This window comes from Megascapheus bottae, chromosome 15, assembly GCF_031878675.1.
Source record: "Megascapheus bottae isolate mThoBot1 chromosome 15, mThoBot2.hap1, whole genome shotgun sequence".
Classification (NCBI taxonomy): domain Eukaryota; kingdom Metazoa; phylum Chordata; class Mammalia; order Rodentia; family Geomyidae; genus Megascapheus; species Megascapheus bottae.
Window position 1 is genome coordinate 19,488,185 of NC_143523.1, and position 24,662 is coordinate 19,512,846.

The 24,662-nt window shown below is 49.4% G+C and overlaps 1 protein-coding gene across 2 annotated transcripts; it reads left to right on the forward strand.

Annotated features, from left to right (window-relative positions):
• The first annotated feature begins 1,070 nt into the window (after nucleotides 1-1,070).
• Itprip (inositol 1,4,5-trisphosphate receptor interacting protein) lies at nucleotides 1,071-20,133 on the forward strand. Of its 2 annotated transcripts, none has more exons than XM_090345935.1 (2): nucleotides 1,071-1,141; nucleotides 13,802-20,133. In XM_090345935.1, exon 2 carries the CDS (start codon nucleotides 13,814-13,816, stop codon nucleotides 15,470-15,472), a length of 1,659 nt encoding a protein of 552 aa, XP_090202061.1. In that variant the 5' UTR covers nucleotides 1,071-1,141; nucleotides 13,802-13,813; the 3' UTR covers nucleotides 15,473-20,133. The 2 variants fall into 2 exon arrangements, with proteins under 2 accessions (XP_090202061.1, XP_090202062.1); XM_090345936.1 differs by having other exon boundaries at nucleotides 1,076-1,573.
• The last annotated feature ends 4,529 nt before the right edge of the window (nucleotides 20,134-24,662 follow it).

The window sequence follows — 24,662 nt, forward strand, 5'->3', positions numbered from 1 at the left end:
TGCTTGTTGCCTTGCAAGCATCAGCTCCCATCTGTGTAGTTTGCATTTGCATTGGGGGCATAATTATAGGGTTGTAGAGCCAGGTCAATGGTATATGCAAATCAAGAAGCTGCCCAGGTGACCAGGATGGGTCCATAGGAAGCCAAGCTCAGAGTCAAGACATATGGTCCCTAATTTGCCCTGCAGCCCTGGGGAGGAGAAAGGCTAGGACTGCTACAGAGAGCTTCCATAAAGTCTGGAATGAAGCAGACCTCTGGCGTGTCTGCTTTCATTACTTCAGACCACTCTCTGGCTAGCAAGACTTGGGATTTAAAGGGGTCTTCCTGTCTCTGTCTAGACCCTCTGAAAACATACTTTTAGTGAATCACAATTCCACAGAGCCAAGGATGTATAACCCATCTGAGCTCTACAGTAAGTTAGTTTTGGATTGCGTGTTGGCTCCATTCACCTAATAATTGGGTATACTCTGTATTGAGAAAGTGCTCTGGCTTGTTTCTGCCCTCCATTTCATCTTCAGTACAATGGCAATAACTTATCCTAGGCTGCTGGAGAGTTAACCAGGGATGACTTGTAGAAATCCTGTGTGTAGTGTCTGGCCCAGCCCTCAGGCTGCCTAGTGTCTGAGCTCCTCAGCACTCTCCTACATCAGGCAAGGATCTGAGTCCTCTGTCAAGTTGGGCGTCTCCATTAGGCCAATGCCTTGTCCTCTGAGGTCTGGACAGTGATCAAGGCCACGGAGACTTGGGATGTTCCCAAGTTGCAAAAGAAGATCCTCTATGCCCCTCTGTGCAGTTCAGGGTTGAGTCATTGCAGAGGACAAAGCTTCTGGTCCTTGTGGCTCAGCCCACTAGGGGAGAGGGGAGTCTGAACAGAAGCAGGACCTGGAACAGACACACAGGCTAGAAGGCAGGTTGGAGGAGTGCTTCTGGAGAGGACAAGGGTCACTGAAGAGCCCCCAAAAGGTCTTTAGGGTCCTCTTTAAAAGGATGGGATGCCCAATGGTTTCCTTTTAGAGAACCCTTCCCCCCCCTGCCATCCACATGGCCCACTCTGACATCATCAGAATGGAAGCTCCCCTGTTGCCCCATGCAACACACCAACTAAAGGCAGAAGGGGAGGATCAACTAGCCCCAACTGTAAGGTACCTGTTGAGGGGAAGGGACAGGGAAGGTACAGCCTTCCCTGGTGAGTTGCTCAGAGGCTGGGAGAGGATAGGCCATGGGGTGGAGACTTCAGTCACCAAGTCTGGGCTGGGAGTCAGTTAATAAGATCTTTCCACCTTGGGCTTGCCTGAGGGGAAGAGTATAGTGCTCACTGCTGCCATGGTCAGTCCTCTGAGCCAGATGACCCACTGTGGAGCTTCTGCAGCCTGAATGTGTGAAGAGGGCCAGAGGAAGAAGGGCAGACTGGAGCAGCTGGGTTGTGGCCCAACTATCAGAAGCTTTTTCTCAGATGTCCCCATGGAAAGGCAAAATGGGTGTATCCACGAGCATACTCTGGGGGGTAGAGCAAAGATTGTGCACCTGTGATAAGCAGGACCCCTGGGAAGAGCTTCTTGGCTGAATGCACAGAGGTATGTCTGGAATCTGGCCCAGGAAAAAAGGAAAAACTTGAGTTTTCTTCTCAGCTTTAGTGGTCCCCTTTCCATTCTATAGGAGGCAAAAGAAACTGTGGAATCTCTTCATCTCCGTAGTAAATGCAGGAAGTTGGATGGGGTTAAGACACTTAGTATATGTACTCCTGCTTAGTGGTTCTCACGGGAGTCTGTTTCAATAGCTGTCTTTGCTTCAGGCAGGCAGGAGACCCGCCTAAAGTTCTTAAAAGGGGCCTTTGTTTGCTGAGACATAGTTGGGGAGGTGGAATGGCTGGGAAGGCAGGACTGCTGTGTATCTGGGCCCCACCCCTGTGTCCTGCTTCCAAGTACCTAAATTTGTCCCTCCTAGTTTCTCTGGAATGCCTCACCCCAAAGTTGTATCCCCCCCAATGTCAGAAGAACCCCTCCTTCCTGTTTCCTAATCAGCTACAGAGGAGGTTGGCCCTTCCTATTGTTTGAGAAGCCAGGGCATGTCGCTCCAGGAACAGCAGCTCTTGGTGGATGGAACCTCCTAAGTTCATTCAGTCTATTCCCTTCCTCATGCCCAAGTTTTATCTAGATTGTCCCTTACCTTTCCCCACACAATACAGGGAAGTTGAGACCACAGGCATATATCTAATGTTCCGTAGAAAAGAGGTCATTGAGTAGCACAGCATCATGGGAAACTTGTAAGCTTGAGAGCCAGGTTTAAATCTCAGCTCTGGGATATTGAATGAGTGAGTGGCCTGGCTGCTCTGTGCCTCACTGGGTTTCCTAATCTGTAAATGGAGATAAACACCTGAATTAATACACATAAAGCATTGAGCATACTTCTGGGCATGATGAGTCAAGTCTGTAATCTTGGGAAGTAGAGACTTGGGCATTGCAGTTCAAAACCAGCTTGAGCATAGACATTCATGTAGCTCCATCTCAACCAGTGGCTGGAAATGGCATGCGCCTCTCATCCTGGCTATGGGAGAGGCACAATGGCTAGGTACAGTGGTATGCACCTGTCATCACAGACGCTAAGGGAAGTACAAGTAGAAGGAAAGATCACAGTCCAGGCTGGCCTAGGTATAAAACAAGACCCTACCCCCAAAATTATGTTAAAAGGAGCTAGAGGCATGGCTCAATGCCTGACTAGCAAGCACAAGGCCCTGAATTCAATTTCCAGACCCTCTTAAAAAAATAAGAAAAAAAAAAACATTTTGGGGCAGAAAGCTTAAGCCTCAAGTATCATGTGTTGGTTTCCATTTACTGAACCCTCCTGAAGTGTGGTAGGCCATGAGACTTGTTCCATTTGTTCCAGAAAGGGAGACCTGCCAGTCACCTGTCCTCAGTGCATTATGTTGTAAATATGCTCTCCTAGAACCGTCACAAGGATAGACACAAAAGGGAAGAACTGTCTCAGTAAGGCAAAGTTTTCTTCTGCAGAAGGGTGCACCATCAGCCCAAAACCTGGCAGGCAAGCACACAGAGCAGGCAGGCTGCCCCTCTATTTATCCTTAATGCAGCAGGCCCCACTCCTTTTGGTTGAGCCCAAGTTCCTAATCTGCTTGTGGTTGGCTAATTGGAATAGGTTAAAATGTATTTTACATAAAGTGACTTTGAAATAATAACATGGACCATATACCAGTAATCTCAAAGTGTACCCACATCCTTTGCTATTCCTCCCACAGTCTAAGTGAGGTATTAGATCTTCATTCCATCTTGAAAAGAAACTAGGACAAAAATCTTCCATTCGAAAAACCCTTCCTTACTCAAAACAGTTCCTGTTTGCCTTAACAAGAACCAAGCCTCTAAGCCTCAATTATACTAAAGAAATGGGGTGTCAAGGGGTGAGGCAGGTAAAGGTTACTTCAAACCCATATCAGAGTTCAGTCCTGAGTCTTTTTCTGGGTGTGCATTGGCCACCAGTTGAGGCCTGTAGACACCAGAAGGAGCTCTATGGCTACATCTGTAAGGGAGCTTTGCTTCCATTTCCCATGGCACTTGGCACTGTTAGCAATTGGCCTTTCTAACTGCAGGAGGTAGAGCCAGAAGAAAGTGTTTAGAATGGACTGGACTTTGTTCTGGACTTTCCACTGGTGGGAGTTACAGCAGTGAGTCCTTCAGTCACTCAGCAAACATATGTAGAGCCCTGGACTGCCTCGGCCACACAGCCCCTTGCGGGATATTGGTGCTGGCTGGAGAGAGAGAGGCTGCAGGGAAGCTTCCTGTGTCACCACACTTCCTCCTTGGCATCTGAGACCTTCAGAAGAAGACATTTGTCTCCAGGATTCATTATGGATGTGTGCCAGACTGGGGCTTGAACTCAAGACCTTGTACTTTTTTTGCTTGGCTTTTTTGTTCAAGTCTGGTGCTCTACTCCTTTTTCCTCACTGGTCCTTCCAGCTTTTTTTTTTTTTCTGATAAATTATAGAGATAAGAGTCTCGTAGGCTAGGAGTTAAGTCTCACAGATGTTTCTGCCCATGCTGGCTTCAAACTGCCATCCTCAGATCTCAGCCTCCTGAGTAATTTAAAATTACAGACATGAGCCACTGTTGCCTAGTTTGTCATCAGAATTCTTTTTCTTTCCCCCTTACAGACTGGGGCTTGAACTCAGGACCTTATGCTCTCACTTGTTGTTTTTTCCACTTGTGCCCAGCTTGTCTCCAGATTTCTTGAGGGGTTTCTGGAACATTGGTCACCCCCTCTTCTCAAGAAAACCTTTATTGTAACCAGGATAGTCTCTGTACCCAAAAAGACACCAGTGCCAGCAACAGAAATTTACTGTGTACCAGTGTGTTCCACCCCATTGACGGGCATAAAGCCGTGGAATGAGTTGCCTGTACTATAGCTGGGAACAGAACCCAGGACTCAAACCCAGGCCTTTTGACTGAAGAGTCTGATCCCTACTGTATTCTGTAGTCCCACAGATTCTTAAACTCTTAGCTGAAGAACTCTGGGCTGTTTATTTCTAGGTAGCCCTGAGGATGGAAGGATGTCCAAGTTAACCTGTGAACTTGACACTGACCGTGGCTGCTTGCTGACCAGTCCTGGGCCCATGCATTCATATTCCAGGCATGGCCTTGGCATGCATCCAGTGACTGGAATATGATGGGGTTGTAGGTTGTTGTCATTGTTTTGTTTGTGGGGAACTCACAGGGAGTATGAGTCATCCCTAAGTCTGGGAGCAATTTTGATAATTGTTACAAGCTGTCCAGTCCAGGTTCTGTGCTTTCCAGGGATGGACACTGGTTTAATCCGACTAGTGGGTATGGGACAGCAGCAGGCAGTGATCTTGTTCAGCCTGGGTCCCTGTAGCAGAGCCAGGCAAAAAAGGCTGAACATGGATTCCCCCCTCCCCCCGCTCCCAATCCTCCCTTTCTTGTTGCCAGTATTGAGGCTTGAACTCAATTTCTGGGCCTTGTCCCTTAGCTTTTGCACTCAAGGCTGATGCTCTACCAATTGATCCACAACTCTGCTTCCAGCTTTTTGGTGGTTAATTGGAGATAAGAGCCTGCTCAGATGTCTTTGAATTGCAAACCTCAGATGTCAGCCTCCTGAGTAGCTAGGATTACTGGCATGAGCCACTGGCATCCAGCAAAGCTCTTAATTTTTTTTTTTTTACAAGTGGGTTGGCCTCTCTCTTGCCTTTTTGTGTTCCCCTTTATTAAAATGAAAGGGGTTTTAGATCTTTACAGGCACAAAACTGTGTGAGAGAGAGCATGGGTGGGCGGTGAGGAGAGAGAGAGTGAGAGAGAGTGTTTCCTTTACCCTACTCCCCTATTCTCCCCAATCCAACGGAAGCTGGGCTAAGCTACAAGGGAGACTGAACAGAGCTCGGGTAAAAGACACATTGGATATTTTGCTTTGGTAAGAAATGATGGGCTGGGGGATGCTATAGTAGTAGCCAGGGGGAGGGGATGGCCCTCCAAAGGGGCCACAGGTCTGTGGTGGGGCTCACAGCTTCCCTTTGAGCCCCAGAGGGCACAAGAAAAGGAAAGTGTCTGGCACTGGCAGTTCCTTTAATTCTGTCCATCCCCAGCTCATTAATAGAGGGCGTGGAGGTGGGGGGGGGAGGAGTGGCCTGGAAGGCTTTATTTTCTTTTGTGTTTACTCCCTGGTTTTGCTCACACCCCTCCTTCTCCCTCCTCCCCCACATTTGAATCTTGCTCTCCACCCTGCAGCCTGCCCTGTCTGTGTGGTTTTCCTGGAGCACTGGTGCTCTGCTCCGAGACAGGATGTGTGCAGAACACAGGGTGGAGAGAGGGCATCAGTCCTGGGACCCCTGAAATGCTTTGCCCCTAAGTGGGTCATAATGGTCATGCTGTCCCAGCAAGCTTGTGGGTAGGGTGGGGCCAGTAGGCTGAGGGACTCCTCTACCCAAGCCAAGCCAGTGCATGTCTGGGACATGGTGACTGGGGGTGTGCCTGTGATTCACAGCTGCCTGTGGCTTGGGGCAGCTCTATAGGAAAGTCATCCCTCAGTGAATGACGTTTTGGTGTGAACCATGGGTCCCCGACTTGGCATGGATCCTTGGCATGATGAGCAGGTATATGCCAAGGAATGTGAGATAAAGAAAGCCCTACCCTTTTCTTGGAGGAGCGGAAAGCAGCTAGCTGAAGAATGGGCACAGAGAAGAATGGGATGGGCACACAGAGAAGATAATGGGGCCTGGGATATGATGGGTCCTGTGATCTTGGGCAAGCTGCTCAACCTGTCAACACCTTGGGCTTCTGCCTGTGAGGTGGAGCCCCCAGGCCTCAATCAAGGCCCTGATAGAAGTGACTCAGGGAACCAGCTCAGTAAATCCCTTTAATCCCAGGGACCCTGCAAAGGCTCCAGTTGTGCAATCTTCATATGTATGTCTCCTTCCCTCCCTTTGTTCTTCTGTCCCTTTCAGGAAAGCTGTGTTTGTCTCAGAAGCTAGAAGATGATGAGGGGAACCCCCGAAAGCTCAGTGCAAAATTTTTTCTGAGAGGGACTTGCAAGGAGGCCACTCAAGCAGAATGGGGCATAGATGGTATGGGGAACTATGGAGATATTGAGGAAGGTGTTCAGAGGACGGAGATGACCCATAGGGAGGGAACCAAGGAGTCCCTGAAGCTAGTTTGGGGCAGGCCACGCCCTAAACAGCAGACTTCATACTGACGAAAGGGAGAATCTGGATGGTGGAGCTAAGAGCAGAGTGTGGGGGAGGACTGGGTATCACAGCTTAGAGTTGCTGATTCCAAAGTGACTGGGAAACAACCAGGATATAAGGGCACTATCTCACACGGAAATCCCAAGGCCTTAGTGCACAGCAAAGGCCTGAGCAGAGCTAGCTGCGGAGACTAGAAAACCCCAGGAAAAAAGGGAAAATTGAGATTTGCTGCCAGAAAAGGAGGTCCATTGTACAAGGAGACCAAGTCCATTTTCTTTTTTTTTTCTTTTTCTTTTTTTTTTTTTTGTCAGTCGTGGAGCTTGAATTCTGGGCACTGTCCCTGAGCTCTTCAGCTCAAGGCTACCACCCTACCCCTTGAGCTACAGTGCCACTTCCCCAAATCCATTTTCAAAGGAGGCCAGAACAAATCACCACAAACTAGACTTAAAACAACCGAGCTTTATTCTTGCAGTTCTAGAGGCCAGAAAGTCTGAAATAAAAGTATCCATAGCGCCACTCCTCCTCTTCCTCCCTGCAGGGATCCTTCCAGATCATGTGACAGCATTGCTCCTTACCTGCTTCCTGGCTCCCCACACCTTTTCCCCTTCCCAGCCCTGTCTTCATGATACTTGTCACAGGACCTGGGGGGCACGTGGGTAATCCAGGACAGTTCTTCTCCAGAGTCTTGCACATCTGCAAAGATTCTTTGTCTGGATCAGGTCATGTTCACAGGGTTTGGATGACAGCATGACACGACTTTTTGAGGGCTATCCTCTGGAGGGGGTGGCTGAGAGAAAAGGGAATCTGGGCCAGGACTGAGGAGGGTTGGGGTGGGGGGAGTGCAGTGAACTTTCATCTTTGTCCTCGTGTCTGCTTTACACCTTGCTTTTTTCCCTCCATGCCACGGACGCCATCCTCAATCTATAACAGGCTACTTCCCTGTCGTCATTTTGAGGTCTGTGATGTCTGTGGGTCAGGGTCTCTGCCTGCTGGGCAGTCCGGCAGGTCACCTGACAGAAGGACGCCCTGTCCTTCTGGGAGACCGTCCCAGTCGTCTCCTGCCTCCTCAGTCGTCACTCACTGGGGGACACATCAGCAGATAGAAGCTGGAACAGGAAGGACATGACTCTTACCCCCGCACACAAAGCCATCAGAGTCCAAGTTGCTGTCCTTCCTGTGACTTGACTGCCTGGCCACTCTCATGACCTCAGTCCAGAGCAGAGGTTGGCATCCTGGGGATATTTTTGAAACTCCTCCCTCGTCTGAGAGTTCTTTTGACAGTGTGACAGGCAGCTCCTGGGCATCCAGCCAGTTTCCACATGTGAATACCTCTCACCAGTGTGCTTCCTGCTAGCTTGTTGGATGGGGAAGGGGGTGGGCAAGGGTCTCATCTGTGCTCTCCTCTCTCTCTCTCTCTCTCTCTCTCTCTCTCTCTCTCTCTCTCTCTCTCTCTCTCTCTCTCTCTCTCTGTCCCACTCAGTTTGGTATCCCCCCTGGCTTACAGTGGGGCACGGGGCTCTATCCTTGGGACCACAGGACTTACCCTGAAGTGCCAACCTCTCCTTGGTACATAACTCTCCTCTTGTAGTCCCTGAACAGGCTGTGAGTGGCCTGAAACCATCTTGGTATTTACAGGAGCCTGGCCCCTATCAGCTCTTTCGTGCGGTTGTGAGCACCCTTCTCAGGGTGGCTGCTGGGCTGACTGAGAGGGACGGCTCTGGGTTAGAGCTAGGGCTGGGTTTGGGGAGAAGAGTGGAACCAGGATGTGGCGGGGAGTCTAGGACACAGGAGGTAATGGGTTTGCTGGGTGGTTACACAGTGGAGTGAGAAGAGTCTGGAAGAATGCTTTCTGGAGGTGGGGGGTGGTCACAGTGGGCTAAAAAGGAGAGTCTGGCACTGCAAGGTCGGGCTCACAGGCTCTGGGTGACACAGACTGTATCTTATTGGGCTAACATTGTTTTGGGAGAGGTGTGTGTGTGTGTGTGTGTGTGTGTGTGTGTGTGTGTGTGTGTGTTTAACAGTAGCCAGCACTTTTAAAGGACAAGTTCTGATAATACATAGATTTTACTGGCTTCTCTGAAGGTGTAGGGGGAAGAAGATGTTGCCATTTTGGCTATGTGGCTGTCAACTGTAGGTGATGACATTTTCCCACCACTCGGCACTCCGCTGTGCTCCACACAGCCTCACTCAGTTTTCCTGGAGGCCCCAGCCTCCCCAAGCACTTGGTTTTACCCAGGAGCGGGCTGGGCTGGGTACCAGTGGCACAAGGATGCTGAGTGGAAGTAGTGCCCAGGGGCCCAGAGCCACAGCCTTACTACTTTCTCAATCATTTGGTGTCAGCCTCTTCCTTCCTCTTTCCTCACTTCTTTTTTTTGTCTGCTCCTCCCTCTGGGCCTGAGGGGGCCCAACCTCCACGTTGGAGGTTTTCCAGCACCCTCCAATGCCCCCGGGTGCAAATGAAGAGAGGTCCCAGCCAGAGATGCCGTGGTGGTGGCTTTTCAGGGACAAGGGCCAGCTCTGGCAGGCTTTTCTCCTCCTTCACACCCTGCTTGTAGAGCAGAGCAGGGCCCTGAGGCTGGGTCTTGCTGTGCTGAATTTACAGCCCTGTGTGTCTCAAAATGCCTTCTTTATTCCATTTCAGGAAGGAAACTGTCAGCTGCTCCTTTTGGCTCTGAAGGTAATGCCAGAGCCAGGTCTGTGTTTCAGCTGTAATTAGCAGAACTAATTGTAGCTGGCTGGCTGGCATGCTCTAGATTTGGGCTGTGACCCTGCAAGAGCCCCACCCTCCTATCCAGAGGGCACACAGCTTGGGAACTGGCTACGGACTAGTTGATTCCTCAGGTTTAGGGGTGAGCTCAGGAACTTCCCGGAGGCCTCCATACAACACAGATACCGGGCCCCACCCTTGGAATTGTTGATCTGCAAGCTTAGGGTTGCACCTACAAATGTGCATTTTTACCAAGTTCCCAGAATCCAATGCTAGTGGCTCATGCTTGTAATCCTAGAGAGCCAAGAGGCTGAGATCTGAGCATCTTGGGTTCAAACCAACCCAGGCAGAAACATCTATGAAACTCTCCTCTCCAAGTGCTGGAAGTGGAGATGTGGCTCAAGTGGTAGAGCACAAGCCTTGAGCAAAAAAGCTAAAGGACAGCTCTCAGGACCTGATTTCAAGCCCTAGTACCAGTATATGCATGCATGTGCACACACACACACACACACACACACACACACACACACGTACATACCCACCACCATGTTCCAAGTGGTACTTGTTCCTGTTAGCACTCTGAGAACCATCCCTCAGAGAAATGAATCCAGGAGGGCATTCCTGTGATGCCATTCAGTCAGTCAACGAAGGGAAGTAAAACTCTCCCTCCTTTGTCTCTTGTGTCTCACTGTTCATTCTGTCTTGTGACAAAGCTTGTGACTGGCGGGCTCTCCACATGGACTATAAAGCTTTTCCTTGATTCCTGTAGGTGCTCTGCTACCGTGGCCCTGCTGTGGGAAACCTGGCCTTTGCAGCCAGAGACAAGTGGGAGGACAGGCTGTAATCTTCCTAGTCGTGTTACTAGAGAGTGACTTAACTGCTTGGTTTTTGGTTAACCCAAAACAGGGATCATAAACACCTCTTGAAAGGCTACAGTGATCACTGTGGACTATGCCCAGTGCATCCTTAGTGAAGGAAGAGATAGGTGTGTGTAGTGTTTAGGCAACTCTTACTTGGAGGAAACTGTGGTGAGGATTACTCCGTTGGGGTGGGGCAGAGGCGCACAGGGATAAGGAAACCAAGTAAAGAACCATCTGGGCTTTCACCTCCAGGACCTACAACTTCTGTCCAGTCTCACGGTCAAAGTCACTACCTGTAGTCTTCCTCCCTGGACACCCAGTGGCTACCATCTTCCCCTAGGCCTATGGGTTGGCCTTTTGCCAGGCTAAGTTTAGCTGTGAACTGTGTGAACTACCCTCTTTGTGGGCAAGGTAGGTGTGGAGAGAAATTCAGCAGGCATCCTGACTCTGTCCTAGTGAGCAGACAAGCCTGCCAATGACCCAAGTTCATGCTCAACACCATCACCTGATGTTCTAGACCAGAGAGCAGTGCTTTGGGGCAAGGCAGAGACAAGATATGCTTGGAATTGGGGGAAAGGCACCTTTGGGGAGGGATATGTACACACACAAACATCTCCATAGCTCCTGAGAGGTTTCCAGCTACCCCACCATCTTGTGGTGCCCAGGGCCACCACAAGGCCGGGTTCCTATGAACTGGTTTGGGAAGAGTTAGTAGTACTCAGCCCCCCCTTGTAGTGGACACTCCTTGGCTATATGTCTGTTGTTCTCTGGCCAGCCAGAGAAGTTTAGCCAGAGTAAGGTGACACCTGGGAAGGGGGTGATGGTTTAATGGAGGTGAGTCAGGGGAACTCCCAGCCTGCAGAAAGATCCCAGGCTCCAAAGGCTGAGGGGCAGGGCAGAAGGAGCCACTTGCCAAGCAACAGCAACAACAGCATTTTGTGCACGCAAAGCGCTTCTGAGCGTCGGTTCCTCCACACCTCTAGACTTGGGCAGGGCGGAGGGGAAAGGAGTTGACATTTGCGTGGGAACTGTGCAAAGAGTCAGCGGGGCATTCTCCCTCTTGACCTTCCAAACATCCTTGTGGAGGAAGGAATGTTCTGAACTCTTCTCCCAGGTAAGGACGAGAAGCTAAGTGATCCCCCGAGATCATGCAGCAAGGCGCTACGTTCAAGGCCAAGTCCGCTGGGTCCATAGCCAGATGCTGTGTTTCCTTGGGGCTCCTCACTAGTCTTGTCTGTAACCCCATCACTCATGTTTGCCTGGGTCCTGCCAGAGTGCCTTGTAGGGGATGCCTGTAGACCCCGGCAGGCAAGAGTGCTGTATAATCCCATCCGGTCACAGGTACCCCTTGCTAAGAAAATCCCTTAATGAGGCTAAGGAACAGGGAGCATTCACTAAGGCTTTGTGTGCATTATCTTGGAGTTTTTCAGCCACGGATATCATTCTTCCTATTTGACTGTGGGAGACACTGCAGTCTTGGAGCCTACCGATTTGTTCAAGGTTATATGTAGGTGCATGGGCAAGGTTCGAGTCTCCCTACACCAAGTCCTTTTAACCCCTGGTTTTGCTATCTGAACCTTGCTTACTCCAGCACAAAGAACCTGTCTATCTCCAGTGGGCAGAGGGACACACACATGTCACACATCTGAAAGCCACTGGGTAAAGAGAAGGGCGTCCAAGTCTGAGGCTTGGTGTATTGTTGGTTGTCATGAAAACTGACTTGCTCCTAGATGAAGTTGCCAAGGATGTTCCCGTGACTGGTCAAGACCTGCTGTGCAAAAGGTGGTTGCACCCTGAAAGACTCCCAACTCCCCAGTTGTCTCCTAGCTGGCATCCTGTAACCATCAATTTATTACTTAAACCTCCGATCCATGTTTATCTGCCCTTGGCTTTCCCTCAGACTACCCTGGCTAAATCTACTCTGCTGTTTCTCTAATGTAGAAACCAGCGTTTGAGCAGTGTCATCAGCAGTTATCCAACATCCCACTCCTTGGCTTGAGGATGGAAAGCTGGCTAGCTGTCCCTGAGCTTTTTTCCACCCATCCCTCCCTCTTCCAGTCTGATTTTCTCCACTTTCTCCTGTCTCCCATTTCCTGGACTGGACTTGTTTGAGCCTGGACTTGTCTCTGCTTGAATTCCCCAGTGGCTAAACCAACTTTTTTGGATCCTGCTGACACATTCAGCTGTGGATGGGTGGAGTGGGATGAGTCACATAGAATAGCTGGTGTCTACATCATCCTTCTTGCTGGGGACACCTTGCTGAGGTATCCTCACCTGGTGAAAAACTTGTAATTCCAGGTACCAGTTGGCAAGAATTTCATTGTGCAAATTCAAGGTCAAGGGTTCACATGAGAGGCAGTGAGGCTCTTATCAGCCAGTGCTGGCTTATTTTAAGGGGATGATGGGAAAAGCCTTTTGGGTTCCTTTGTTGTCTGATCATTTTAGGGCCTCACTGTTTAGCATTTGGTCTTTTGCTCTCTGTTGAGACCCCAGGCTGGCTGGTCGTTAATCCCCAAGGTTCCTGCTTCGGATGGGAGAAGGATGACCTGGGTATAATGCAAGGTTTCTAGGTACTAGGTACATGCCCCCTTATCTGAGGGGGGAATGCTTCTTAAACTGCTGATCGTTCTGAACTCTGTATGCACTGTTCTTCCTCTGTGTACACACGGCTTTAATGCTTTTCCATTTTAATATCCTCCACTGATTACACACTGTGGCTATCACTTTTGTAGTTTGGGGTACAACAGAGCTAATGAATTTCCTTAAAATTTTACAGACAGGAGATTGTTTCTTAATGCAGATGTTATTAGCTAGCTTGCATATGATTTTTTTTTTCCTTACTTACCAGGCTTTACTATCAAAGAAGGACGTATTGACTGAATAGGATTCAATGGAAGTAGAAGGGGATGTTTGATTCCCAACTACTTTGATTTTGAGTAAGCCTAACTTACAGAAAAACAACTTATTTACTCATATATACCTTCAGAAGCCCCACAATAATGGCTTCATGCATAAAAGATCTAGAATTCTCCTTTCTCATGTGCTGGCTTCTTTCTCAGGCAGGCTTCCCACCCACATGACTAGAGAGCCACCAGCATGGCAGGTATGATCCTGTTACCTGACAATCCTAGGAACAGGCTGTCTTTATTCCCATTGGTTCTAGCAAATCTTACATCTATCTCCTGTTGGCTCACATTAGGTTTTATTGCATTAGGGGTAATGGTCTGATTGTTTGGGGCCAGGGTTCTAGTATTACCCTTAGAGCTGGGGTATGGATTTATCCCATGGATGGGCTCCCAGCATCACTGGAGCTCTGTCCCCATGTCCAGCACAGATGCAGGCCTTGAGTTCTTGCTCTAAGGCTAGACTGAAGCAGAAGGGGTAGCAGAGGTCAACAGGGTTGGGTGGGAGAAGAACTAAGGCAATTCCTCCTCTTTGTGGAGCAAAGACTGGTGTGAGGGTCCAAGAAGTGGGCTTGAGGGAAGCACAGAGGTGACCAGCATCTCTCTCCCCCCCTCCCCTCTCTCCTCAGAAAACTCCAGCCATGGCTGTGGGGCTCTTCCGGGTGTGTTTGGTGGTGGTGACAGCCATCATCAACCACCCACTGCTCTTTCCCCGGGAGAACGCCACCGTCCCTGAGAACGAAGAGGAGATCATCCGCAAGATGCAGGAACACCACGAGAAGCTCCAACTAGAGCAGCTCCGCCTAGAGGAGGAAGTGGCCCGGTTGGCGGCTGAGAAGGAAGCCCTGGAACAGATGGTGGAGGAGAGCCAGCGGCCACCCGAGGCCCACTCGGCCTGGGACCTCTGGAGCACTCTCTGTATGATTCTCTTCCTGATCATCGAGGTGTGGAGGCAGGACTACCAGGATGGGCCCTTACCCGAGTGCCTGGGCAGCGATGAGGACGAGCTCCCTGGCCTAGGCAGTACCCCACTACAGGGTCTCACCTTGCCCAATAAGGCCACGCTAGGCCACTTTTATGAGCGATGTATTCGGGGCTCCACGGCTGATGTCGCGCGAACCCGGGAGTTTGTGGAAGGTTTTGTGGATGACCTCCTGGAAGCCTTGAGGAGCCTCTGCAATCGGGACACCGACATGGAGCTGGAGGACTTCATTGGCGTGGACAGCATGTACGAGAACTGGCCGGTGGACAGGCCCCTGGTGTGCCACCTGTTTGTGCCCTTCACGCCCCCAGAGCCCTATTGCTTCTACCCAGAACTCTGGTGTTCCAACAGCTCGGTGCCCCTGCACCGCCAAGGTTATGGGCAGATCAAGGTAGGCCGGGCTGATGGAGACCCTCTAGGCTGTATCTGTGACAAGACCAAGCTTGGGGAAGACATGCTGTGTCTCCTCCATAGCAAGAACAGTGGGGCCCGGCCCAGCCGTGAGATGGAAGACCTACTGTGTGCCAAAGAATGCCCCTACCTGGACACCATGCAGGTCATGAAGTGGTTCCAGAGAGCTCTCACTAAAGCCTGGCACCGCATCGCCCACAAGTATGAGTTCGATCTCGCCTTTGGTCAGCTCAACACCCCAGGGTCTCTCAAAATCAAGTTCCGCTCAGGGAAGTTCATGCCCTTCAACTTGACTCCAGTGATCCAGTGTGATGACTCAGACTTGTACTTTGTGTCCCACCTTCCCAGAGAGCCTTGCAGCGGGATCCCCATCTCCAGCACCGAATGGCTCCTGTCCTTCGCTGTCTACGAGCGACACTTCCTCCGGATGACAGCGAAGGCGCTGCCCGAGGGGGCCTGCCACCTCAGCTGCTTGCAGATAGCCTCCTTCCTGCTTTCCAAGCAGATCCGCTTGACAGGGCCCAATGGGCTGAACAACTACCATCTGAAGACTGCCCTGTTGCACCTCTTACTTTCCCGGAGTGCCAATGACTGGAAGGCCTCACAGCTGGATGCGCGCCTGCACGACCTGCTCTGCTTCCTGGAAAAGAGCCTGCTGGAGAAGAAGCTTCATCACTTCTTTGTGGGCAACCGCAAGGTGCCAGAGGCCATGGGACTCCCCGAGGCTGTGCGCAAAGCTGAGCCCCTCAACCTCTTCCGGCCCTTTGTCCTACAGCGAAATCTCTACCGCACCACACTGGACTCCTTCTATGAGATGCTTAAGAACGCCGCAACGCTCATCAGCGAATATTCCCTCCATGTCCCCAACGACCATGCCAGCCTGCCCCCTAAAGCTGCCATCCCGTAGAGCATGTGGGACTTGAAGGCCAGAAGCGAGAACACCCCACACATATGTGTTGCTGGGGTTCTGCATCCCCAGGCTGGGAAAGCAGCAGCAGCTTGGAAGTGAGCTGGAGCTCAGCCTGCCAGGAAGCCAGGTCCTGCACAGTGGAGGAAGCAGAATGCCAGCTGGACTCTGGTTTGCATTCTCGTCATCCAGGTCTGTTGGTAAAGCTGCTGCTTGGGTCTGTGGACAGATCCTTTTGCAGCTTTTTTTTTTTTTTTTGGCTTACCATGATGGCCAAGAGGATGGCACTGGACACTCTTATTGGACACACTTTCTTATTGAAAATACTGATTTGAGTGTAATCTGTTTTGCATCCCAGGTCCAATCTATGTTGTTTGTCTTATCAGCAGAGGATTGTAGGAATGCTTTCAGGGATCTAGGTTAAGATCCAGTTCTCCTAGTTGCAAAGCAGAGATAGGGACAACCTCTGACTCACATCGTGCCAAACAGGGGGTGCCACATAACCAACTCTTTCCCTACCATTAGGTAGGAGATTCTAAGGCCCCAGAAGGCTGGTGTCTCCTGTTAAACAGAAATGGGTACTTGGTAGTATTTCTGGCTACACTTCTCAGGTACACCTGTGTGTGTGCGTGCCTACACGCACGTGCCATGTTCCAGCACTATGGTTGCCATTTACCAAGCCAAGTGTTGGCTCAGCAGCCATTCACCCTGCCCTATTCTCTCCACAGCCAGTCTCTGTGTGGTGTGTGTAGGGGCGGGGGAAGAGAGCACATATTGCCCAAGGTGAAGGCTGATCTGCAGAAAAAGAGGTACAGGGTAACTGGGGCAAAGGACAGAGCCTGGGTCCTGGGATGCTGAGGTGTGGTTGCAGCCCACCTCAGTTTAGAGCCAAATGGAGGTGAGGATTGCGTTTCCTTGAGTTGTCCGCTGAGACCCAGGACTCGGGCCAGGTGAACTGCTGTGACCCCAACCCCTTTCCTCACATAGCCCTCCCTTTCCTGGGAGCCTTGGTACACACACGGATAACCCAGGCTTAAAGACCTGAGTGCAGACTGGAATGACCAGGGTTTGGTTGGGTCCTGCGGACACAGCCCCAGGACTGAGGGGCCATCTCTGCACTGCTAGTGGGCCTCAGGCAGGTACCAGAGCTGCCTCAGGCCAGAACCCGAGGTTCAAGAGCCTCTTCTCCACTGGCTGTTGGGGATTTGCTCAGCATCTCCTCTGCATCCTTTGTTACCAGTCAAGTAAAAAGTGAGTGCTAGAGATGTGGCCGCACCTGTGTATCTCCCTCCAGCATGTAAGCTGGCTCTGCCATCTAGACAGCAACACCTTCTTTGATCAGGCAGTTTGCTCTGACCTGAGGATGGGACCTCCTTTCTTAGCAGCCCAGGCATGCATTCACCCATAGTTCATTCATGGTGGAGAAATTGCCCATAGTTTAATTCATGGTGGAGAGGCTCCGCTTATATCGGGACAATGAAACCTGTGGGAGCTGCCTGGGCATGTGGGAGTCAAGTTGGACTGAGCATGCGTGGTCGGCTCTTCCCAGTCTCACTGCAGCAGCTAGGCCCCCAGGCTGCTCAAGGGTGGTTCTGACCGCAGCTCTGAGCCATGCATCCCCTGGGGACCTGTTTCCAGAATCATGGCAGATATCCTTATTTATTATTGTCTGTGCCTTTCCCTTCGTCCACCATCAACCATCTCCTGTTGGGCTTTGAAGGAGAGAGTAACAATCAAGAAGTCGCCACCAGAAACCAAGCTTCAAGCCTGGATCTCCATCCATTCCCCGTTGCTTCCAGGAGAAAGTTTTCTGGAAAAATACCGAACTCAGTGGGATCACAAGGGTCTGTTTGGAACCAAAGCTGCTTCTGAAGCAGAAAGCTGCAGGCCTCTGGGTGTTTCGGGCTTGCTTATTTATACTAAAGGAAGGATTAAATTCTTACAAGGAGTAGAAAAGGGCCCAGTGTTTATTTTTCCCTTCAGGAAATCTGTGGGGTACTCAGAGATAGATTTCCTCTTGACAAGCAGAAGCATTCACTCCCCTTTTATTCTAACACTTCAGGAAACTTGAAGAAATAACAAGAGGGAATATATCTGCCTTTATGGAAGCTTCTGCGCTGCCTGCAGAGTTCCAGAAAGGTCCTTTGAAAGCAGCTGCAGGAAGGATTCCAGCTGGAAACTGCCATGTATGAAGTCAGGCATAGACACAGGAAGTAACAGGAAGCTTTTGGTGTCTGAAGAAAGAGGCAGTCTTTTTTTTTTTTTTTTTTTTTTGCCAGTCCTGGGCTTGAGCTCAGGGCCTGAGCACTGTCCTTGGACTTTCTCAAGGCTAGAGCTCTACCACTTGAGCCTCAGCACCACTTCCGGCTTTTTCTATATATGTGGTACCAAGGAATCGAACCAGGGTCTTTGTGCATGCTAGGCAAGCACTTTAACCACTGGGCCAAACTCCCAGCCCGAAAGAGGCTGTCTTGTACTAGAGGAGCTGTAGCCCTGTAGATGGATGGGCTTTCTACTGAGACATTCCCAGTTCTCTTTCTCTCAAGATTATTCCTTCCCCAAAACAGTATTTCTGCTCCTCTTGATAAGGATAAAATCAATTGAGCAGTGTCAGCAGCTAGTGAGCTTGGGGGAGGGGACTATCCCCTCAGAAAACCTCAGCCCCTCTTCATGCTACTATCACAGAATATGGGGAAGCAGGCTGCTTAGGAAGAGGGTTACTTAGCTCATAGTATGGAAGGCTCCAAGTTGAAGATGGAATGGTCTTGTTTATTGGACCTCAGGCAAGGGCAGAAGACCATGGGAACTTGTAAAGAGCAAGCAGTCTTGGGGGGGTGGGGGGTGCATGCTATGGCTTTTATAATAGTCTTGATGAGAACTAATCAGAGTCCCAGGAGAACCACCTTACTCCTTTCCAAGGGCATACCCCCAAGAGAGCTGAGCACTCACCCGGCTCCCCACCCCCTAAAGACCATACTGAAGCACCACCAAATCAAGAACCCAGAACTAGCTAGCATACTATTTTACCAGCAATGGTGCCATCTGGAGACCTTGGTGGGTGAGCGGGGCAAACACTGCAGCCAGAACAGTGGGTGTTAGTGGGCTGGCCACATGGAACAAGCCAACCTGTGTCCAGGGGTTAACACCCATGTCTATCCAGATGTGGCTGCTGGTATCGTCACCTCCATTTTCCAGATTAGGAAACTGAGGTACTTGTAAAAGATCACGCAGATATATGTTGGCAAATCAAACCAAATAATAGGTTGAGACCGTAGAGGAGGCTGAACCCTGAAAGCTTTGAACTCTAATCTGAGGTGAATTTGGACTACAAATGTAGCAAGAAGGGAAGTGGAGGTGAGGGGGCTGTTAAGATCTTGAGTGAGAGTAAATCTACTTGCCCCAGAGCTAAGGAGTGTCATTTCACACATGGTCAGTGCCATATGAGGTGCTGGGGAGCGTGGGGTTGGTGGCAGCTGTGGGTGACCAGTCCCTACAAGGGAATAATTTCATGTCCCATCCAGACTCCACCTCAAGGGATTATTTGGTTTGGCCAACGGGGAGCCCTATGAGATTGCCTGGCCCCCATCTCCCTTCACCCTGCCCCCATTGTGTGCTGTCTAAAAGATAGCTTGTTCCTTTACCTAATGTCTTGATTTGTATGTGTGTCTGTGTCTGTGTCTGTGCAATACAGTCATGCTAAAAAAAAAAAAAAAAAAAGCAAAACAAAATTAACCAACTCAAACAACACAAAAGCTTTCCACTCCCCAGAGTGAACTTAAGTAGTATTCCATATTCGTCTAGAGTTTTTCTAGGGATGTGTATCATGTTTGTCTTTGCCCCACTCCCCTACTTTTGTTCTTTTGTACATGAATGAACTCACACCTATTTCTAACACATAGATGTCTTACTGTCTGTGTGAATATGTCCCAACTTCCCCTCCGGAAGAACACTCAGGTTGTCTCCATGTGCGTGCATGCGTGTGTGTGTGTGTGTGTGTGTGTGTGTGTGTGTGTGTGTGTGAATCATCTCTGAGCACTAAACCTGTTTTGAAACAAGTCTTTCCTTACTATTGTTTGGAACTATATTTGGTTCTTAGTAACTTGCAATATGTGGATTCATCACCAGCCATTGTCCCATAAAAAAGAGCTCTTGCCATATCTACTCATATCATCATGACAGCAGAGTCAGGAAAGTACATTTAGTCCACAGTGAGCAAGGGATGTGCTCCACCTGGATCAGGCACACCGTGGGGAACAAAAGCATAAGCCAAGGATTCAGTCACCACGTTCTGGAGTCTAATGGCTATAGAATAAGTGGGCTCCATTGGAGTGGTCAGTGCAAGAGACGGTGTAATTTTTGAGGCCAGCCAGGAAACAAGAACAAATAGATCGTCTTCCAGTTTGGGCTCTAACCCCTTCATTCTCCTTTTGGGTAGGCAAAGTGCCTCCCCAAGCTGAAGCCTGAAGACTCTCACCTATAATCATAACTATTCCCCAGGTTGAGATTCGAGCATCCATCAGCGAGAGAGACGAATCCAAGAGAATTAAAAAGTTCAAAGCTAGAAGTGGTGGTGTGACTTCAGTGGTAGAGTACCAGCCTTGAGCAGAAAAGGCTTAGCAAGAGCCAGAGTTACCCAGTTTAATTTAAAAAAAAAAAAACAACTGCACCTCTCCAAAGAAAAGCAAATCAACCCAGTTACCAGTGTCTGCCTCAAATGCTTTTTATACCATTTATCTGAGCCAGGACTGGTTTATATCCTCTGGCCTATGGGGCCTGGCTTTATAAGTGAAAATAGCTTTTGCCAGTTTTGTGATATCCTTCTCCAGCCAGCCAAAGAAATCTGAAAACTGTCAGCAACAAATTATCTCCCAGCAAGGTAGAACCACATATACTTTAACAGTGTTCAAAGACATTTCTTCTTTGCTCCAGGGGAAAAGATAGGCCTCAGAAGTGCAAAGTGACTGCAATCCTAAGCGACCCAGGAGGCTAAAACCTGGAGGGTCAAAATTCCAGATCAGCCAGGGTAAAAAAGATTGCCAAGACCCCCATCTCAAAAGAAAAGGTGGGCATGGTACTCAACTGCTATCCTGCTATATGGGAAGCAAAATGGGATCACAGGCCAAGCGGCTAGGGCAAAAATAAATATAAATCAAGCTTCTATCAAAAATAACCGAAGCCCAAAAGGCTGGAGATAAGGCTTAAGTGGTAGAGCATGTGCCTAGCAGTTATGAAACCCTGAATTCAAACCCTAATCCCACTACCCTCCCCACCCTCTCCCCCCAAAAGAATTACAAGAGATTTGCAAGACAGGAGTAGGAAGAGAGAGAAGGATTGGTTCCCATGGGTCAGGGATATTTTTGGTATCTCGTAACTGTATTTAAATAGAAATAGAAAGCAAAGACCCACTTCCTGCTTCCTCTCCACCAGCATGGCTTGGCTGAATACCCACAGGTCAGAAAAGACTCCCACCCCTCACCCTCCCCCCCAAGTCTCACTGCCTGCCTTCTGGGTGTGGGATAATGTCCAGCACTGCTGGACCACTGACCATGGCCATGGATAGCTTCCAAAAGACAAGGCTTATGCAGACTCCAGAGGGCTGGCGGCTCCGGGCAGCCCCAAGACCTCACAGCAGAGGGACAATGAATCAGTCTACACATTCCCTTGGACCCCACCTCCCACCCAAGGAATCAGGACCAAGCCAGTCACTCCAGAAGCTGAGCGCCAAACTCCAGCCTTACTGACAGCTAGAATCCTCAAGCAGCCAGCATATGGCAACTGGTCATGCATTGCGGCCAGCAGGCTGAGGGTTAATGACCCAGAGGGTATCAAGACACAACAGAGGTTCCCACATCCACATACCACTCCAGTATGGTGACCTACTAGGTACCCGGACATCTCCCAGTAAGACAGGCTCCAGATTGGTGTCTGCACCCTATTAGCTAATAACGGTGACTAATAGCTGGGACTTGGTTCAAACCCAGTCACACACCATCCTCACACAGCAAATCTCAAGCAACACTCAGATCCACTCCTAGGCTTTAAATTCCCTACTTGTCCATGTTATACTGGCATCAAGTCCAGCCTTTTCCCCCACTGCTACAATCCCTATGCCTATCAGGATGGTCCTGAATAAAGATTGCCTTAATTGCACATGAACCAGTGTCCTTGAGTGATTTCCTCTATTAAGAGAAGGTAAGAGAAGATCCTGAACATTCCTTTATAACATGGGAGAGGGTAATTTATAATCAAGGTTTCGGGATTTCAGTAGTAAACTAGGCCTTTGAGTGAGAAGCGATAGTTGAGGCAGATAATTCTAACTTCTGAGGTCTCAGATTATTGAGGTTAAGTCTGTACATCTGAAACAATCAGAAAACAACCCCAAACCATGAATGAAGCCAATGCAATTGGAATCACCTAGTTCTGCCAAGTGATAGGTTCAGGTTTGAGCATTCGTGAACAGACTCCACAATAATCAATAATTACTGATAATCGATCGTCATTGCCTACCATGTACTGAGCATACAGTCAAGTATTAAGGCCTATAGAATGATCTGGTCCTTTAACAGCCCTATAGAAGAGCTCTCAGCAGTTCAAGATGAGAAACTGAGGCCTATCGTGGTAACACTGCTTGTCCAGGGAACTTACTGAGTATCAGAGTCAATTAGAACCCAGAGTATCTCATCTCAGTCTTGTTTTTCGCTACTATGGCGAGGACCTATTCAGACCTGCAAGTAAAAAAGCATCTTGACAAAAGCCAGGAGGCAGCGTTTGCAGAGTTCCAGCATGCTGGGCCTGAACAAAATGTCTGAGAAGACTTGACTGCCAGTCAGTCACAAGATGGACTTCCAGTGCTGCGGGGGACACAGGAATGAAGATGAGCTGGAGGTGGGTATGCTGGTGGGCACAATGCCTGGTGTGGGGAGCAAGGAGATAAAGGCTAGTATTGCTGGCTGCTTGTGAAGACTTCAGATGACAAACACTAGGTTGATAGAAACCACAGGGGACCAGAGTTGATTTTGGCAGAGCAGCCAGCCCAGGCCCCTTCCATCTTGTACCAATGACTTGGACGGGCTGGAGAGAAGGGAGGCATAAAGGTGGTGAGAAATCAAGAGAAGGGCCATGCTGGCAGACAGCAAAAATGGAGTTGGGATGCCAAAGCCCCAGACAGGCAGTCCCTGATTGGAGGCTCCAACTCGCAGCTTACCATTTAGATGAACCCACTTTAGCACTCACAATTGCTTCTATTGGTTGACCTCAGAATTTGTGAGCTGGAAGGCATTTCAAGTTGCATTTAGTCACCATCTCACCACCACTAGTGGTGGTTCTGTGAGGGTAGAACTTGACACAGTCCCGACTGGGCATCATTGCAAAACCTCCAAGAAAAGGAACAGCACATGGCCACCTGTGTTGTGGTCCTGTCTGATGTTCACAGCATCTGTACAATGAGGTCTTTCAAATGCTGTGATTTTAATGCACATCTCCTTTTCCAGGCCTCAGGAGACATGGTTCTCACTTTAAATCCTGGACTCAAAAAAAAAAAAATTTTTTTTTACGAGAAGCTAAAGGACACCATTAAGGCTCTGAGATCAAGCCATAGTATCAGCATACACACACACACACACACAATCATAGACTTTTCTTTTTTTTCATATATTTTTTATTGTAATTAATAGAAGGGTTACATGATATTTGCCAGATAGAAGGTACATTAATTCCCATACATTGATACCCTTTCACATGTCTTGGTCCCCATTTCCCTTCCCCCCACCCCCACCCCTCATCTTGTTTTCCCCCCTTATATATTTTCTATTGTACTTTTTAACCTGCAGGTATTACATGTATTATCTCTGTTCCCAGATCCCCAGTATGAGTTTTTCATGGAGCATTATTTACTTGCCTCATCACTTTTTTTCTAGCAGGCTGAGTCAATCCAGTTTTCTCAGCTCTAAAATAAAATACCTTCATTTATGAGATTTGCCAGCAAAGCCTGGCTGGAAGGCATGGTTTGTGTCTGCAAGGGTGCCCCTCCCCCAACAGAGGCCACGTGGGAGATGACTCCCTTCTGCCCCAGCAGGCTCCAGAGGAACCCCATTCACACACCTCACTGCATTAATTCCATTGCCAGCAGGGGAGCCACATCCCGAGGAAACAGATGGTACTGCAGACTGTCCATCACCACGTAGTACTTCTTCCAGGCCAGACCAGCTCACCACGGAGACATGCCTCTGTCCAACTGGCATAGAGTAACACCTGGTAACAATTTTTATGGGGCAAGATATACCCAGAGCCAGCAGATGGCAAGGCCAGGTTGACATGTGGAGAGAAAGGAAGTCTGGTTTGAACTAAGGCCAAGGCAGAGGCAGCAGCAGGCAGTTCTCCAGTGGGTCTGGGCAAGTCGAAAAAACATTGTGCATTATTGCTGTCTGGATGCTCAGCACACTTGGCTGTGCAAGCAAAGCCAAATTTTTCACAAGCTGGTCCTGAATCATTGAGATAAAACGGCATGGGAAAGTCTCTCCAGTGTAGGTAAAGGCAACTTACCACCTGCTGTGATGGCTGAGGGGCAGCAGAGGCACGGAAACAAGACAAGCCCTGAACCACCAGATCTAAAACCTGGATCACGATGAATGGGGCTCCTGTAAGACAGAACTCCTTTCTTGATCAATGTTGTCCCTCTCTCATGGGTCTGGGCTTGGTTTACAACAGGTAACAACAGGCAAGTTGTTGGGATGAATTAAAAGGATGCATGATACCAATCTAGCAGATTGACCTTTGACTGTGGTGTGCGTGCATGCGTGCATGTGTGCGTGTGTGCGTGTGTGCGTGTGTGCGTGTGTGTGTGTGTGTGTGTGTGTGTGTGTGTGTGTGTGTGTGTGTGTGTGTGAAGGCAGGATGCTAGGTGCAGAACATTTTGTGAGATATCCTGAGCCCTGACAGCACCAGAGAACTTCTGACGTAGTTAGTCCAGGATGATAAATGGGTGTTTCATTTCCTGCTTTGGAATTCTTTCCAGTCACAAGACCCTCAGGGTCACTCAGGCGCATGGCCAAGGCTTGCACGCAATGACACTCATGCCTGACCATGTGTCCAGCAGTGCTCCTTTGCCAAAAGGAAGGCATTTGGGCTTGGAGTCTTTCTTCTTCCTTCTCCCTCTTTCAAGCTTTCCTCTTACCAAGGACTGCTTTGGAGG